Source organism: Marmota flaviventris, chromosome 13 (genome assembly GCF_047511675.1).
Source record: "Marmota flaviventris isolate mMarFla1 chromosome 13, mMarFla1.hap1, whole genome shotgun sequence".
Classification (NCBI taxonomy): Eukaryota; Metazoa; Chordata; class Mammalia; order Rodentia; family Sciuridae; genus Marmota; species Marmota flaviventris.
Genome location: NC_092510.1, coordinates 71,626,868 through 71,641,527, shown reverse-complemented (window position 1 = coordinate 71,641,527; position 14,660 = coordinate 71,626,868). Strand labels below are relative to the sequence as shown.

Here is a 14,660-nt window from a genome sequence, read left to right as displayed (position 1 = left end):
GTCAGGGAGTCTCTCTCCACCTCCCAGAAACCCTCGGTCCCCATCCTCCTCAAGAGAAAAAAATAATGCAGCCTATTGCCTCTGGCAGACTGACTGACCTCCCTCAGCTGCCCTGGCTTCCAATGCCAGGTGTACCCTGAGGTTCCTTCCTCCCTAGAGTCTAAACCAGGAGGAATTGTCCCACACCAAAATTGTCCAAAACTCCAGGAGGAATTCTGAGCCTGGATTTCAGAAAACATAAACTTCACCTCCTTCCACACTAGAGAGACTGCAACCAAAGTCCCTGGGAGATGCCTATGTAGAGCCCAGACAACCTTCCTCCCAGCCCAGTGCCTTTCCTGCATCTCCCATCTCATGAGTCACCATGTCCTGACCTGTGTTTCCCATCTGTGCCCTTCTCTCTGTCTGCTGGGCCACCTCCTATGGCCTGAGCCCCTTCACCTCAAGCCTGGGCTGCTGCTTCTCCAGCTGCCTCCCTGCAGCCCAGGCCCAACAACCCACCCCCTCCCCAGGCCGATCTGCAGCCCACCCTGACAAAAAGCAAAGATTGCAACAGATTGCAAATGGCACATCTTAGACTTTCGGGTCGAATGGTCAGCAATTTGGTTTTCCTGGTGGAGACTAATCTATTTAACAAAAATAGAACATACAGTAAAGCAAAAATTAAATACTTCTAATGGTGAGGATGCTGGCATCTGCAAATGACCAGGAAAGAAGGGGTGGGGGTGGGGACCTTGGCAGGAGGCCAGGTGGTGATGCATGGCTTTAGAGCTGCAGAACTCCCAAGACTTGGTACCTACGAGGAGACCTGAGCCAAGGCGCCACTCACCAATCTGCTCAGGTCCCGTCTGCTGACTATGCAAGCAAAAGGTGTCACCACTATCCATCCACTGCCCAAACCAGAGAGCTGGGAGCCATGCATTGACCACTCTGGTCCCCTGCATTGATCATTTCTGATCAATATTGGGTTCTTGCAAAGGGAGACAATGAGGTCTTTAGGAGCATGAGGTCAGTGCATCTGGGTGAGTTCCGCTGCTGACTAGCTGTGTGACCCAGAGCCAATTCCTGACCTCTCAGCCCTCAGTTTTCTCCTCTGTGAATGCAAATGAAGATGTGTAGCTCATTCCATTGAGGTCGTTGTTGAGAATGAATTAGTAAAAGAGAATGGGGTGGGGCTTAAATAACACAATAGCACAATGTTTAAATAGCACAAATGTTTCCACAGAGCTAAGTACCTCAAGGACTGTTATCTCTGCATGTTTTGCAGAGGGAAACCTGAGAACAGAGATGAGAAGGGACCTGCTCCTGGTTTCCCTTCCTAGAAAATGACTTAGTTCACCTGGAATGTGTGCCTTTCGACTCCTTGCTCATTGCTCTTTTGGTTATTCAAAGTGGAGAAGAGAAATGTGCTTATGTTTTTGCACATATTCCTGCATCTTGTTCAGGAAAACTCTAAGCTGTCAGTAAAAATTAATCTATTTCAAGAAGGGGTATTATTTTGTTGGTGATGATATTGCTATTTTTTACTGTAAAAATGTCTTATCATTTTGAAGAAGGAATTTTTAATAAGGCTTTAATACTATTAAACAATACCTGCTCATTAGAGAATATTGCACAGTATTGGAACAAAAAGAGAAGAAGCCATGATCCCATAATCCATGATCCCATAATCCATGACTAGCCAGTGTTAACACTGTTACTTGATGGTGTTAATTTTAACAAAATTGTGAACATACTGTATTTTCCATTTTTATTCCTTGTTCCTCTTTCATCATTTGTGATTCCTATCTCAGAGTCTTAATGGTTTAACACAGTAAAAATTTAGTGCTCTCTTATGCAGAGTCCAGAGTGGATACTTCTGTCTGGTAGACAGCCTTCCCACATCATCATTCATGAGGCCAGTCCCTTCTGTCTTCTATTCCCCTGGTCCTTAGGCCTTGGAATCCTCTGTGAATTGATTGGCAGGTGGGAAAATAAGGGAATAGGAAGTATCTTGTCAGAGGTTTGCATGGGTCAGATTTCAAATGCCACATGTTGCTTTCACACACATTCCATTGGCTAAAACTCACAGGGCCTCACCTGACTGTCAGAGAAGCTGGAAAACATCTAGTCACATGCCCAAGAGGAAAAGGCAGTGAATCTGGTGAACTGCTAGCCATGTCCGGCACAACCAGAATATCATTTTCCCCCAATTTTTATAACTTTTATAATACAATAATAAGTGTATATGACTTACATCAAGTTATTCCCTGATTGAAACCCTTCAGTGCTTTCCAAATTAAGCCCAGCATCCTTGACATGGCCTGTAAGGTTCTGATGACCTTGCACCCATCCACCTTGCCAGTCACTGTCCATGCTCATCTCCCCCTCAGTCACCACTCTAGCTTCACTGGCATTGCTCCAAGTGCTCTGATTTCCCAATCTCTTTCCTACCTCAGGACCTTTGTATGTACATGTGGGTCCTTCTCCCCATTGCTCTTAGCTCAGCTAACTTCTTCAGGTCTGAGGACAAATGCTACCTTTCCCCAAAGATCCTTTTTGACTCCCTGCTTTTCCTTCATATTACCTATTATTGTCTGTAATTGTGTATTTGTGTGTTCATTGTTCAATGTCTGTCTCTCCCACCAGACTGTAAGCTCCATGCCATCCAGAGCCACACCAATTTTGCTTACTCTTTAATTTGGCACCTGCACAATGTAGGTGCAGTACTTGGAGATTGATTGAGTGTGCTGTAGTTGCCCATTGTGTGTCTCTATCACAGTTTACTTCACTGATCATCTATTTCTTGCACATTTTGTTCTTGCCTGAGGCTTATTATAGTAGCATAGGGAAGGAGAGAGAGCCAGTTCACCTCTCCTGGGCCGTCCACCAGCCTTGTCTTCTGGGTCTGCACTTCTCTCCACCATGCTCAGCCCTTCCTTAGGCCACTGCATGCTTTGTGGATGGTAGCTTCTGGGTCCTTTGGACATTCTAATTATGTTTCCTCCATCCTTACTGCTCATCAGTATGATGCCATCAGAAGGGTGGCATGGGGCAGGCCACACCTCCCATCCTGCTCCTCCTCTGGACTCTCTACAGATCTACCTTTCAAGTCCCTAGCAGCACATCTAACATTCTGAAGGGTTGGGTCTATCAAAAGAATTTTCAGTGTAAGAAAATATTTTAAATAGAAGGCAAAATATGGCCTCTCCAGTAGCCCAAGGGTACGTACAAGAACAAAGAATATTTTTTACCTTTGCAGAACATATGGGTCGATGTACCCAATTATTTGGTCTTTCTTTCTCTTTTAAGTCCTGCTGTTCATGTGGAAACAGAGGGCACCTTCTTCTTCAAGTGCGCATGCTGCAGATCACTACCCTTGATGAAAAACCTCCCCACAGTCTAACCCCAGTGGTTCTCAAAGGCTGTCTTATTTCTTTGAGACCAGTGCTGTCCTGGGTGGTGGCTGGTAGCAGAATGCTCCAGGGAGGTAGGGTCATCTACCTGAACAGTGGTGTGCTGCCCCCACCTCCCTATGGCCCTCTACCTCCCCACTACTCAGAGATTTCCCCTCAGCACAGATCAAGTACTCAGATGAACATGTGTGCTCACACCTCTCCAAGGAAAAAACATGGCTGCCCGGAGATGGGAGTGTGCCCTAGAACCCCAGGGCACCTAGAACGCCAGAGACCAGGGCCTCAGTGGGCCAGCCGCTCCATACCTTCAGACTAAGCCACGAGGTTCTCTGCCAGCTGCAGCCAGATATTGCCTAAAAACCTCCCAGAAGCCTTAAAATGCCACCACCTTCCTGCCTCTTGGACTCTATACAGAGGCCTCTCTGTCCTCCACTGCAAAATTAAACACCAAAAGAGAAAAGGGGAAAAAAGGAGGCCCAACCCAGGGCTTGACCTGGAAAACTCATAAGTCGTTGCTGGAGTGAATTTCACTACTCACTAGTGAAACGTTGAAGACAGGGACCTTTCCAAGAGGTGGTTTCTGGAATCTTCAGTGTGCTTTTTCTTCCCCACTGACTCATCTGGGACTGCTGACCCAACATCAGATAGGATTTTGCTGATTTGAATCAACTGGAGGAATTATGATGACCATTACTCTACTGTGCCCTAGGCTGTTCCTTTTTCATAATTCTCATTAATTCTCACAGTCCTGAGAAACAGGTATTGTTCTTATTGTTTTTCAAATGGAAGAATTGAGGCCCAGAAATACTCAATGACAGTTCCCGATCACACTAATGGCGATATTTATTCTTGTCTGGCAAATTCTGACACTGAAATTTTTCCCACATGTTATCCTATACACTCTAACATTTTCTCTGAAAAAGCAAACACAACTGTGTTGCTTCCAATTAAAACTGAACTGTTGCTGGGTTCAATGGCCAGCACGCAGGCCAGTTACTGAACTCCATCGCCTTGGAATTTAATCCATCACCTGGATCCGTCATGGTTCCCAGTGATAGTCCTTGGATTGCACATGATAAAAGCTTAAGGAGGTCATGCACACCTGTAACCCCTGCAATTTTGGGAGGCTGAGGCAGGAGGATCACAAGACCGTAGGCCAGCCCAGGCAACTTACTGAAACCCTTTCTCAAAGTGAGAAACAAAATGGGCTGGGGAACGTAGCTTAGTGGTAGAGCACCCCTGGGTTGATCTGTAATTCTTGGGGAAAAAAAAAAAACTGAATAATTAGTTGGGATTGGTTTGTATGAAACAGATTGCTTTTTTGACATTAGCAACATCTCTTCAGGGGAAAAAAATCCTTATCAATTATCCAGCTGAGGTTTTACCTCCATTGCTTTATTTCTAGGTCTGCTCTGTGGTTATTCTTACAAATTCCTCATAAGTTAGGATCTGTGATCCATCAGCCTCCTTTGAGGAGAGCAGAAACCCACTTGAGGCACTTTAGACAGAGATTTAACACAGACAGCTGGTTCCAGCTTTGTTGGAAGGGATGGAGAAGCCAAACATGGAGAGCTGTCCCTGAAGTCAGAGTTTTCAGACAATTGCTAAGTCCCTGGGGCTGGAGGAACCGAAAGGAAAATGGTGTTGCCATTGTCTCCAAAATACCTGAAATGGCTTCTAGATTCTTGATGATGCTGATAGTACAGTCTAATTTCCAGAGAGTATCTAAAAATGACCACAAAGCAATAAGATAGTGGAAGTAACACCCAAGCACACCAGCCTCCTAGGCTTCTACTCTGCTGCCTTGGAGACCCCGCCTCTGACCTCTGAGCAGACAGCCAGGAGCTGCTGGCCTCACAGACACCTGCAGCCTCTTGGAGCTCCTACTGCTAGACCCAAAGCAGCAGAAAAGAAAAGAAAAGCTTTTCCCTGGTGCATACTTTCTAACCTTCCATGAACGTTTCTCATTAGCAAAACCTAAGTGGAACCAGGCGGCAGGGGCTTCTGGGAAATGTGGCTCCCAGGCTCCCAGCCCCTGCCATACAGAAGAGCCATGGTAGACTATAGGCACCAGACAGATACTGGCCAGCATGCAGGCCAGTTACTGAACTCCATCGCCTTGGAATTTAATCCATCACATGGATCCCAGCGACAGTCCTTGGATTGCACATGACAAAAGCTTAAGGATGGCACTTACAGATGCACAAAGACTTCCTGTGTGGGGAACACTGTTTTTGTGGAGGGAAACCAAACACATCCCTGCTCAAGCTGGCGTTTTAGTAAGTGACACCGGCCCGGCTCTCCTGGCTGCGGTGGCAGGCCACAGTGAACTCAAAGCAGTCCAGTGACCACAGGGGCTTCTCCCAGAATCCATATCACTCAGGTCTCATGGTCCTTCACAGTGTCCTGAACAGAGACAAGGGTTCCAGAACTATGTACCTTTATATTGACCATCGGATTTAGCCCGCCCCAGGGAGGGGTCATAATCTTAAATGACACAGGTCCCCTTGGTGCAGGACAACTGAACAGCAGCCAAGATGCGGGCAGCTGGGGAAATGAGTGCCCCACACTGAGGCCCTCTGAGCAGCACACACAGCATCCACAACCAAGGATAAGGCACCACCACGCTCGGACACAGTTGCTGTGCACTCTGAGTAGATGAGCAAGAGAAACTGGCCACCCCTAGCCTGCCACTGCCCACTGTCTTCTGTGTTGCTGCCTGCCAGAGCCTCTGAACAGGTTCTCTGCTGCCACCTGGGCACCAGTACCATCCACTCTCTCTCCTGCAGCCAGGGCCATCTTTGCAAATCTTAGATCACAGGACTTCTTTGCCCAACCCCACTCCACCCCGTGGCTGCTTATTACATTTAGAATCACCCCAGACCCCTCATCGGCATCCAGACTTAAGTGTCGCCTGGTCCTGGCCAGCCTATTCATCTCCCACTCCCCAGCCCTTCCCACTCCCTCCTGTGCCTCGGCACACCGGCCCTTTCTGTCCCTTGAGCACTTCATGCCCTCTCCTCCCTCAGGGCCTTCACCTGGTTTTTCCCTTTGGTTAGAACATCTCCTTCTTGCTACACAGGACTCAGTGCCCATATCACATCTTCATGGAGGTCGTTCCCGACTAATTAAGTTAGCTCTCTCTCCCAGCCACCATTTCTATCTCTTTCACAGCCCCCATCACTAACTGAAATGTCTTCCTCATTTATTGACTCACTTGTTCTGTCCATCCCTCCTTATCGAATACAAGCCTCTCCTAGAGCAGGAACTGGTACCCAGAAGAGAATTTGGGCTGGACACTGTGGCACACACCTGTAGTCCCAGCTACTTGGGAGACTGAGTCAGGAAGATCACTTGAGTCCAGGAATTCAAGGCCAGCCTGGGCAACATAGTGAGACCCTGTCTCAAGATAAAAAATAACTTATCACAGGATAGAAAAATGTTTATGATGTGTGAGTCGACCGCCTTCTAACATGGGAGATATCCGTAGAACACAATTTCTTGAACATCACCCCTTGGACACAAGGACTTCCTTATGCATTACTTCCTTAAGACTCCTAGGTTGAAAATGTGGTCGGTTCCACAGAGTCTTTAGGCAAATCTTAGCAAGTTGCCTTGCCTGGGTCAGTGGTCCTCTGTCCAGTCAGACACACTCAGGATATGGAATGGACCTCATCAGCAAGATGAAGATGTAGATGCCATGGTAACTCCTTTGCCAAGAAGTCGTGTAACACAATTTCTTCTGAAGGGGGCTTTGGGAGTTTTTTTGGCCCTATCTCTGGTGCAGATCCTTCAGATAACTAATTACCCACAGTGTTTCCCTGAGCCTCTGGTTACCACAGACAGAAATTTCCCTTCCTCCTGTTGGTGGTCAGAACATACAGTGGCTCATGAAGTGGGCATCCTGGGGTGGTGTTTGAGAGTCGAGGCCACCTTGGATAAGGACCCAATGGCTCACCCCCTTTGCCAGCTGATGTCATGTGGGAGCTGAAAATCTCTTCCCAAGAGTTGGAAAGCTTCCTGGTGTTTCAGCTCTTTTCATTTCCGCTCCCTGCTATTAAAAGTGTTTAAATAAAGATGATTACTGCCATTTACTAAGTGCCTTTTATACCAGAGGAGCTGTGCTAACCATAATTCAGAGATTTCAGGAACTTGCCTGAGAAGAAACTGAATCCAGGCTTGTGAGATTCAGATGCACCTCCTTCCACAGCACAGCCTGGGAAATTAAGGCGCTTGGAGGAACTGTACTTATTAAAATTGTTTTTGTTAGTTAAGTATGACAGGTCCTTCCTCAATGTGGGCTAATTAGCTTGTTTAAAAGGTAAAGGGAAGAAACAAACTAAAGGGATATTGTTCCTGGCACTGTTCCCACTCCACTCCAGTGTCATTACCCCTAAGCTGGGACACTGTTCCCTACACTTTTAAATTTAACTAATAAACACTCTGCAGAATGGTCCACATTTTAAACCTGGAAGTCTTTGGAATTCTTCAAAGCGAGGCTGGAGGTTGGTGAAGTAGTAAGATCTATACCTTTATCAGACAAAAAATAAAAGTCCTTGTGGGCACCATTTGCATCCTTCCCACCCAAAGTGGTCCATTTGCATAAAAGTGATCCTTTGGGAAGGTGTTCTGTGATTTTCAATCATCCCTAGAAATAAAATCACAGCTCCTGTCTCACCTTCCCTTGAAGTGTTTTCACACTCCAGGGAATTGCTTACCGTCACCTGAATATAGAATTGGGTGGGTGTTAGTTTCTAACTGATACTACTCACAGCTGTCTTCGGGACTTCAAAAAGGTGCCAAAGTGGCCTTGGGAGGTGTTTCTCCTTCTGAGAACAGGTTGAATGATCTCCTTTGTTCTGAAAGCCCCCAGGTTTCCACCTAAAGGAAGATGCTTCCTGGAGCTTCCTCCTGAGAATTAAGTGGGATCTGATATTTTCTGTGCTGTTGCCTCATGATGCAAGTGGATTATGGGGAGAGAAGAGCAGGGTACCTTTAAGGCAGTTTCTTCTAATTTCATAATAATGGAAAGATTTATCTTCAGGAATTTATTTCTGGACCCGAAGCCGCGTGCGATAGTGAAATAGCAAGGGTGTTGAAAGGAAACTTGGATTCGAGTCCCAGTCTCACTAATAATAACCTTGTGAAAGTATATAACCTGCCTGTCTCAGGTTCCTGATCTGTAGGATGGGCATCACCCACTTATCACCTAACCCAGTCATTAAGATGCAATGATGGAACACCTGCCAATTTCCTTTGCAAGACTGCAGAATTTTATGTGGACCATAAACTTGCAAAAAGAGATGACATCTCCCCTTTAAATTCCTGGTGTATTTATCAGGCATATGGAAGCCAGCAAGACAGATGCAGAAAATGACGCTGCCTTTAGCCCCCAAGGTCCCTAATGAGGGCGCTCAGCTGCCTGTGACAGTAGCCAGGTCTTGCTGGCGGGAGAAGCTTAATTTTGTGCTGCACCATAGCCCAGTTATAATTGGAGATGACATCACCGTCCAGGAAGAACTTACACAGTCTCTGTCCTTAATAAGAAATACTAACCTCCAGCACCCTCCTGGTAGCCAAGCCAAAAATCCTCTGCAAACCCCCATGTCTCTCTGGGTGGCCACAGGGCCAACCTCCAAAGGCCTCACCTCAGCTTCCATCCTCCTTGGAAAACCTGTCCCCAAGATAACACAGGACACGTAGGTGTTTGACAAATAGTCACAATGATAATGATGATTCTTATCTCTACTTTAATTCACATGTGGTAGTTCTATTATTGATTTTGTGCTCCTCACAAATTAACCAGATAAAGTCACAACTAATTTAAAAATAATGAGTTTGATTTTGCATCTGGGGTCCAATGGGAATCTGTTTTTCTCCAATATTAATAATCGCATTGTACAGTTAACAAATTGCAGTGAGTTCGGCAGCGTCTGTGCTAATGTGGCATTTCTCTTTTATTCTCATTTGTTTGTTTTGTTTTGTTTTTAGGGTCAAGTTGTGTTCCGGAACGGGGAGAGAATGGGGACCATTAAATTTACTCAATTTCAAGGTAGGCTTTTTTTGGATGCTTCTGTCTTTCTAGTTGATGGCATTTGTATTCAGGGATGTTGTTTTCTGCAGTAAAATACATCAAAAGAAATGAAAGTATGATATGAGACTACAATAAAACAAGGAGGAGTCAATAGAAGACACTCTTCTGAAATGTCAGTTTTGACTCATGTTGAATTACTTCTCAGGCCTCTGGTCTCTGACCCTGAGAGGCTTAGGAAAGTCAGGAGTGGTGCTTATATCCACACACGGTGCTGGGAGCCTAGATTTGGTTTTGGTTTTGAATACACAAGTGTCCAACCGACTTCACTATAGAGAGGCTAGCGCCATGAGCCATCTCCACCACTGGCCTTAAACGACGTCACACATCCTCAACCTCGAATCTTGTTTTATCTTGACTCATCCCCACTCCACCCCACTTTCAGCTGTCATATTTTAAAGCAACTCCTAGACGTTATCTCATTTCAATCTATAAATACTTCAATAGCTGTTTCTACTAGATAAGGACGTTTTAAAACATAACCAGCCTGCTATTGCTGTACCTAAAACATTTAACAACAATTCTTCATGTGCTTTCATTCCCAGTCTGTGGGCTGATCGTTTCAAAGCTGTCTTTACTGATCATTTGCGGAAAATCCACAGGAGGTCGGACTTCGGCCAGGGTTCAGTGTGTCTCTTTAGTCTCTGCTGTTAAAACCCCCACTCTTTAGAGGCCACTAATTTTTTGAAGAAGCCACTTCATCTGTTGGGCTTTTTCTGCTGCTGTCAGAGTTGAAAGGGGCCTCAGAAAACACCTAGGCCAAGTTCCTTGTGTGATGAGGAAGAAACAGGCCCAGAGAGGGACAGTGACCTGTCAGAGTCCACAGGACATATGTGAGGAGCAGGGCTGGGTGTCCCTCAAGGCAGATGCTTTGGTTCGGCCCCATGTGGTCATTAGCAATGTTGTCAGATGAAACCAGTGGAGGGACCTTTCATTGCTGCAGTATCTTTCAGCATCTTGATGTTTCTGGAAAGTCCAAAAACAAGAACAGCACCCACCACATCCCCTCCCTTTAAGCAGATCCCAGGGCCATCCCAGGGAAAGCAAGAAATTGAAGTGAGTTATTCAGAATCATTCAGACATATCCCACCAAGCTTCTGATCAATCGGAAGAGGTGTTTTTTGGCACTTTCACTTGGTAATGCGATCTCCTAGATTAACCCATTCTTCCCATGTCAGGTAATTGAAACGCATGTCAGCTCTCTGATGTGCCCAAAAGATGTCATTTTGTGGGCTGGGGATATAGCTCAGTTGGTAGAGTGCTTGCCTCACATGCACAAGGCCATGGGCTCAATTCCCAGCACCCCCCCCACACACACACACACAAAAAAGTCATTTTAGGCAAATATAATTATTTTCCTATTTGTTAAATCTTCCTCCTTCCTTGGTTGAGCAAAGTAAGCATCCTGACAAAAATAACTTTTTTTTTTTTTGAGTGATGGCAACTAAACTCTGTCCCATTTCCAATTCTCAAACTGTATCATTCTAAGAGAGTATTTTGTGCAATATGGACTGGTTGATCACAGCTACGGGTGCATGCCAATTCCATTGCCTTTTTCCTTTTCATGATAGGTTTAGACACCAACTCTAGTGACTGTGGCTTTAGGCATATCTGGATTTATAAGGAAGGCAGATCAGCGAACAAGTAGATCAGAGCCTGGGTCTTGTGGTCCCACCCACCTGACTTAAGTCACTTACTCTCTAGAACATCCAGCAAGTGACTTCGCCTCTGTGAGCCTTGATGGTCCTTATCTGTAAAACAGGGCTATCAGCCTATCTGATTTCTTGGAATGTGGAAAGAACTAAATGAGATGGTACAGATAAATATATTTTTTATTTTTTTTGCTCAGCTAGTAAGTAGCAATTTTGATAAGTATCTTGTCAAAATTATGACACTTTGGGGGGGGGGGGGCAAATGTAGATTTTCCTTGTGCATTGACACCTGAGTGCCTTTTTGTTGGCCATCTGCCTAAGCTAGCTAGCTAGCTGCTGCCTTGGCGTAATAATATGTAGGACGTCAGACAAGACAGGGCCTTAAAGATGAGCTTATCCCACTACTTTCATGGCATAAATGGGGAAAGTGACATGCGGGGAAATGTTCCCCAGAGTCATGTGACTGGCTAGTGGCAGAGTAAAGCCTGGACTTGAGCTTTCCCCAGGATGCTGGCACCTGCATGCTTTTGTGGACACCCATGGGTATATGCTCCTTCCCTCTGTATCAGGGATTGGACCCAGGGGTACTTAACCACTGAGCCACATCCCCAGCCCTGTTTTGTATTTTATTTATAGACAAAGTCTCACTGAGTTGCTTAGTACCTCGATAAATTGCTGAGGCTGGCTTTGAACTCGCCATCCTTCTGCCTCAGCCTCCTGAGCTGCTGGGATTACAGGCATGCACCACCACCTTCCCTTCCTTCTTGCCTAGCTATTACTGAATGTCACAGCTAGGCCTGAAGAGACTCCTGTTGCCTGTTGAACAGATGTTGATCCTGTTGACCTGATAGAAGGATCAAAGGTTATTTGGGGACTGAAAGGAGCCACTAGAAGGCAGGGGGCAGGTGTGCATCAGCACAATGGTTTTTCCAAATTTGAAGAGTCTCAGAGGTACCTCATCCCCCAGGATGGAAGGACTCTTAGTTGTTGGATGCTCTGGCCAAGCTGGAAAAGCTCTTAGTTACCATTTCAATTTCAGAGGGGAAACTGAGGTCCAGGTCCAGGAAGGGACTTGACTAGGATATTCCCTGACTCACATGAGACCACAAGTTCATTCCTTCCTCTTTCCTGGCCATGCCTCTCCCTCCCCTCCAAAAGGGATTGATCTAGCCTCTGTCTTCTGGAACCTTCCAGAAGGTGGTGGGCTCATCCTCCACCCCAAAGTAACAGCTCCTAAATTGCCTCATGCCAGTGACCTTGCCAAAGGCTTCCGTGTGGGGTCGCTATGTTTCCTGCTAGGCCCTTCCCACCCTCTCTCTGCTGTCTCCCCCTCCCTGGCCTCCTGCTCTCCTCTCTGATACAGAGGGGTCTGGTGGCAGAGCTGACAAGGAGCAGCCTCTCAGCTGGCCCCAGCAGTGGCAGCTCTCCATCCATTCCTGCTCCTCAGCTTGCACTTGACTCTCAAGCACTCACTGGTGACATCCGGGAAGCTGACCCAGTCTACCCTTCCTCTGAAGACCTCATGAGATACTTTATTGACTTCTCATTGGCACAAACTCTGGGTGCCTTCTACACCCTTTAATCTCTAGTAGAGGAAGTGCTTGGTAGGAGGCTTTCCTCCCCACTTTGCAAAACTAAAACATAAAGGAATTAAAAATGTGGAAGCAGCTTTGGAAAGATCCAAAAGGGAACCAAAAAGCCAGGTCCTTCTCCACCTTTTGATTCCAGGGTTGTAGGACTGGCACCACAGTCCCTTGCACCCTACTGGGCCCCAGGCACCCACAGTAGAGCCCCAGCAAAGCTCATTGAATTCATTTGGATGCAAAAGCCCTGGATTCAAGTTCTTGCTCTGAATCTCGCTAGTAGCATGATCCCACTGGGCAGGTTATTGTATATCCCTGAGCCTCCCTTTCCTCTTCCAAAAAATGGGGAAACACCAGGGCCAGCCCTGCCTGCCTCTGAGAATGTCATCAGGGGCGAGTAAGGGCTTGCTTTAGGGACTCTCGAGCTCAGGGAAGCCATGTCACATTGCTAGTGGACTGTGGCTCTGCTTTGTGTCTGCTGAATCAGTTAGTGAGAGTGTGAACGCAGAGCTTGAGACGTCACCAGCTCATGAAAATGTAAGAACGGTTTCACGTACTTGTGGTCTTCATTGACTTCGTCAGGTAAGGACGTCTGGTGCCCCGAGAGGCCTTAACAACAGGAACATGAGCTGAAGCTAGTTCCTGTTGCCAGCCATGGTTGTTCCAGGTGGGACAAACCTCCTCCTCTGCCCAGTTTTTTGTTTTTGTTTTTGTTTTAAATAAAAACTGAGGAGTTCCAGATAAGTAGAACTGTTGTCAATAACATGCCAGGGCTAGCTCCCAGGTTGCTCTTTGGGCTGAGGCATTTTGAATCCCAACAGGTCTCCGTCTGTTTAGTTTTCAAGGCTTCCAGAGCCCTTACCTCCCATCAGGACAATCCTGGGGAGCAGGTATGGGGGAGGCCATCACTAAGAATATCCACAACTCTCCACCTGTGGGGGGAGCAGGCAGGTTGTTCAAGGAGTCGGTGATCCCAGGACAGCCCCTGAGCCCACGACAAAGGAGAAGTGGGAATAGTGCCCCAGCATCCTGTCCCTTCAGGTGAGGCTTCTCCAACACACTTCTCCCAGGGGTTGCCCCATGGCACCAAGCCTCAGCTGCCCACGCAGAAACCTTCCCGTACATGGACCTGATACAGACCCCCTTCTCTCCCCTGGCTCACTCCCCATGCCCTAGCAGGGGATCCTAGGGCCACCTCCCCAGGAAAGTGTACATATTCTTACCCTCATCTGAGAGAGACACTGTTCCAAGGGAGCTGCCCAATACTGCAGGGGAGGCTGGGGTGACGTTCGTGTCACATGTAGGTGCACACCTTGGACCTGCACCCATTTCCTGTCCAGGTCCAGTACCCCTCCCCAGGCCGTTCCTCCTTCCCACTGAGCCACCTGAAGATGAGAATGAATGTTAGAAAATTGCCTATTTTTTTTTCCTCCATAAGAGAAAAAAGAATCCCCATTACTGCTGAAGTCTAAACATGGCTCAGAATCTGCAGCAGGGGAGGGAGCTGAATGGAACAGCGATCGGGGCCCATCCATGCTGTTCAGAGAGGCCCCAGCATCTGCAGCTGAGCATCCCACTGCCTGCATTAGGCCTATCTGTAAGAATCTCTCTGCGAGAAATAATGGGCCGAGATCTCACATAGCTTCTGAGCTACAAAAAGGACTCAGACTTGGGGTTTTGTGTCTCGGCACCTGATTTGAAGGGACCAGGTCCTGCATCCCTGGAATGACATAATTGTCATTCAGAATGTACCTAGTGAACTCGAGGCGCCTTCTTTCCATTTGCAGACATTAATTATGGTTCGATCTTTAGGGTAACAGATATGGTTCTATTCAGCACGCGTTTCCTGAGCATCTTCCGGACGCTTTACAGAGTCCTCTGGGGAAGCTAAGTTGAATAAGATACAGTCCCTGTCCCCCAGGGGCTTCATAATCTCTCT

The 14,660-nt window shown here is 46.8% G+C and overlaps 1 protein-coding gene across 1 annotated transcript in view; it reads left to right on the top strand.

Moving 5' to 3' along the window:
• The window catches only part of Gabbr2 (gamma-aminobutyric acid type B receptor subunit 2), a 351,347-nt gene that overhangs the window by 243,265 nt on the left and 93,422 nt on the right, over window positions 1-14,660 (top strand). Inside the window, exon 8 of the mRNA XM_027931027.2 lies at window positions 9,387-9,447. Coding sequence (XP_027786828.1) covers window positions 9,387-9,447 — 61 coding nt within the window. The remainder of the gene's footprint in view (window positions 1-9,386; window positions 9,448-14,660) is intronic.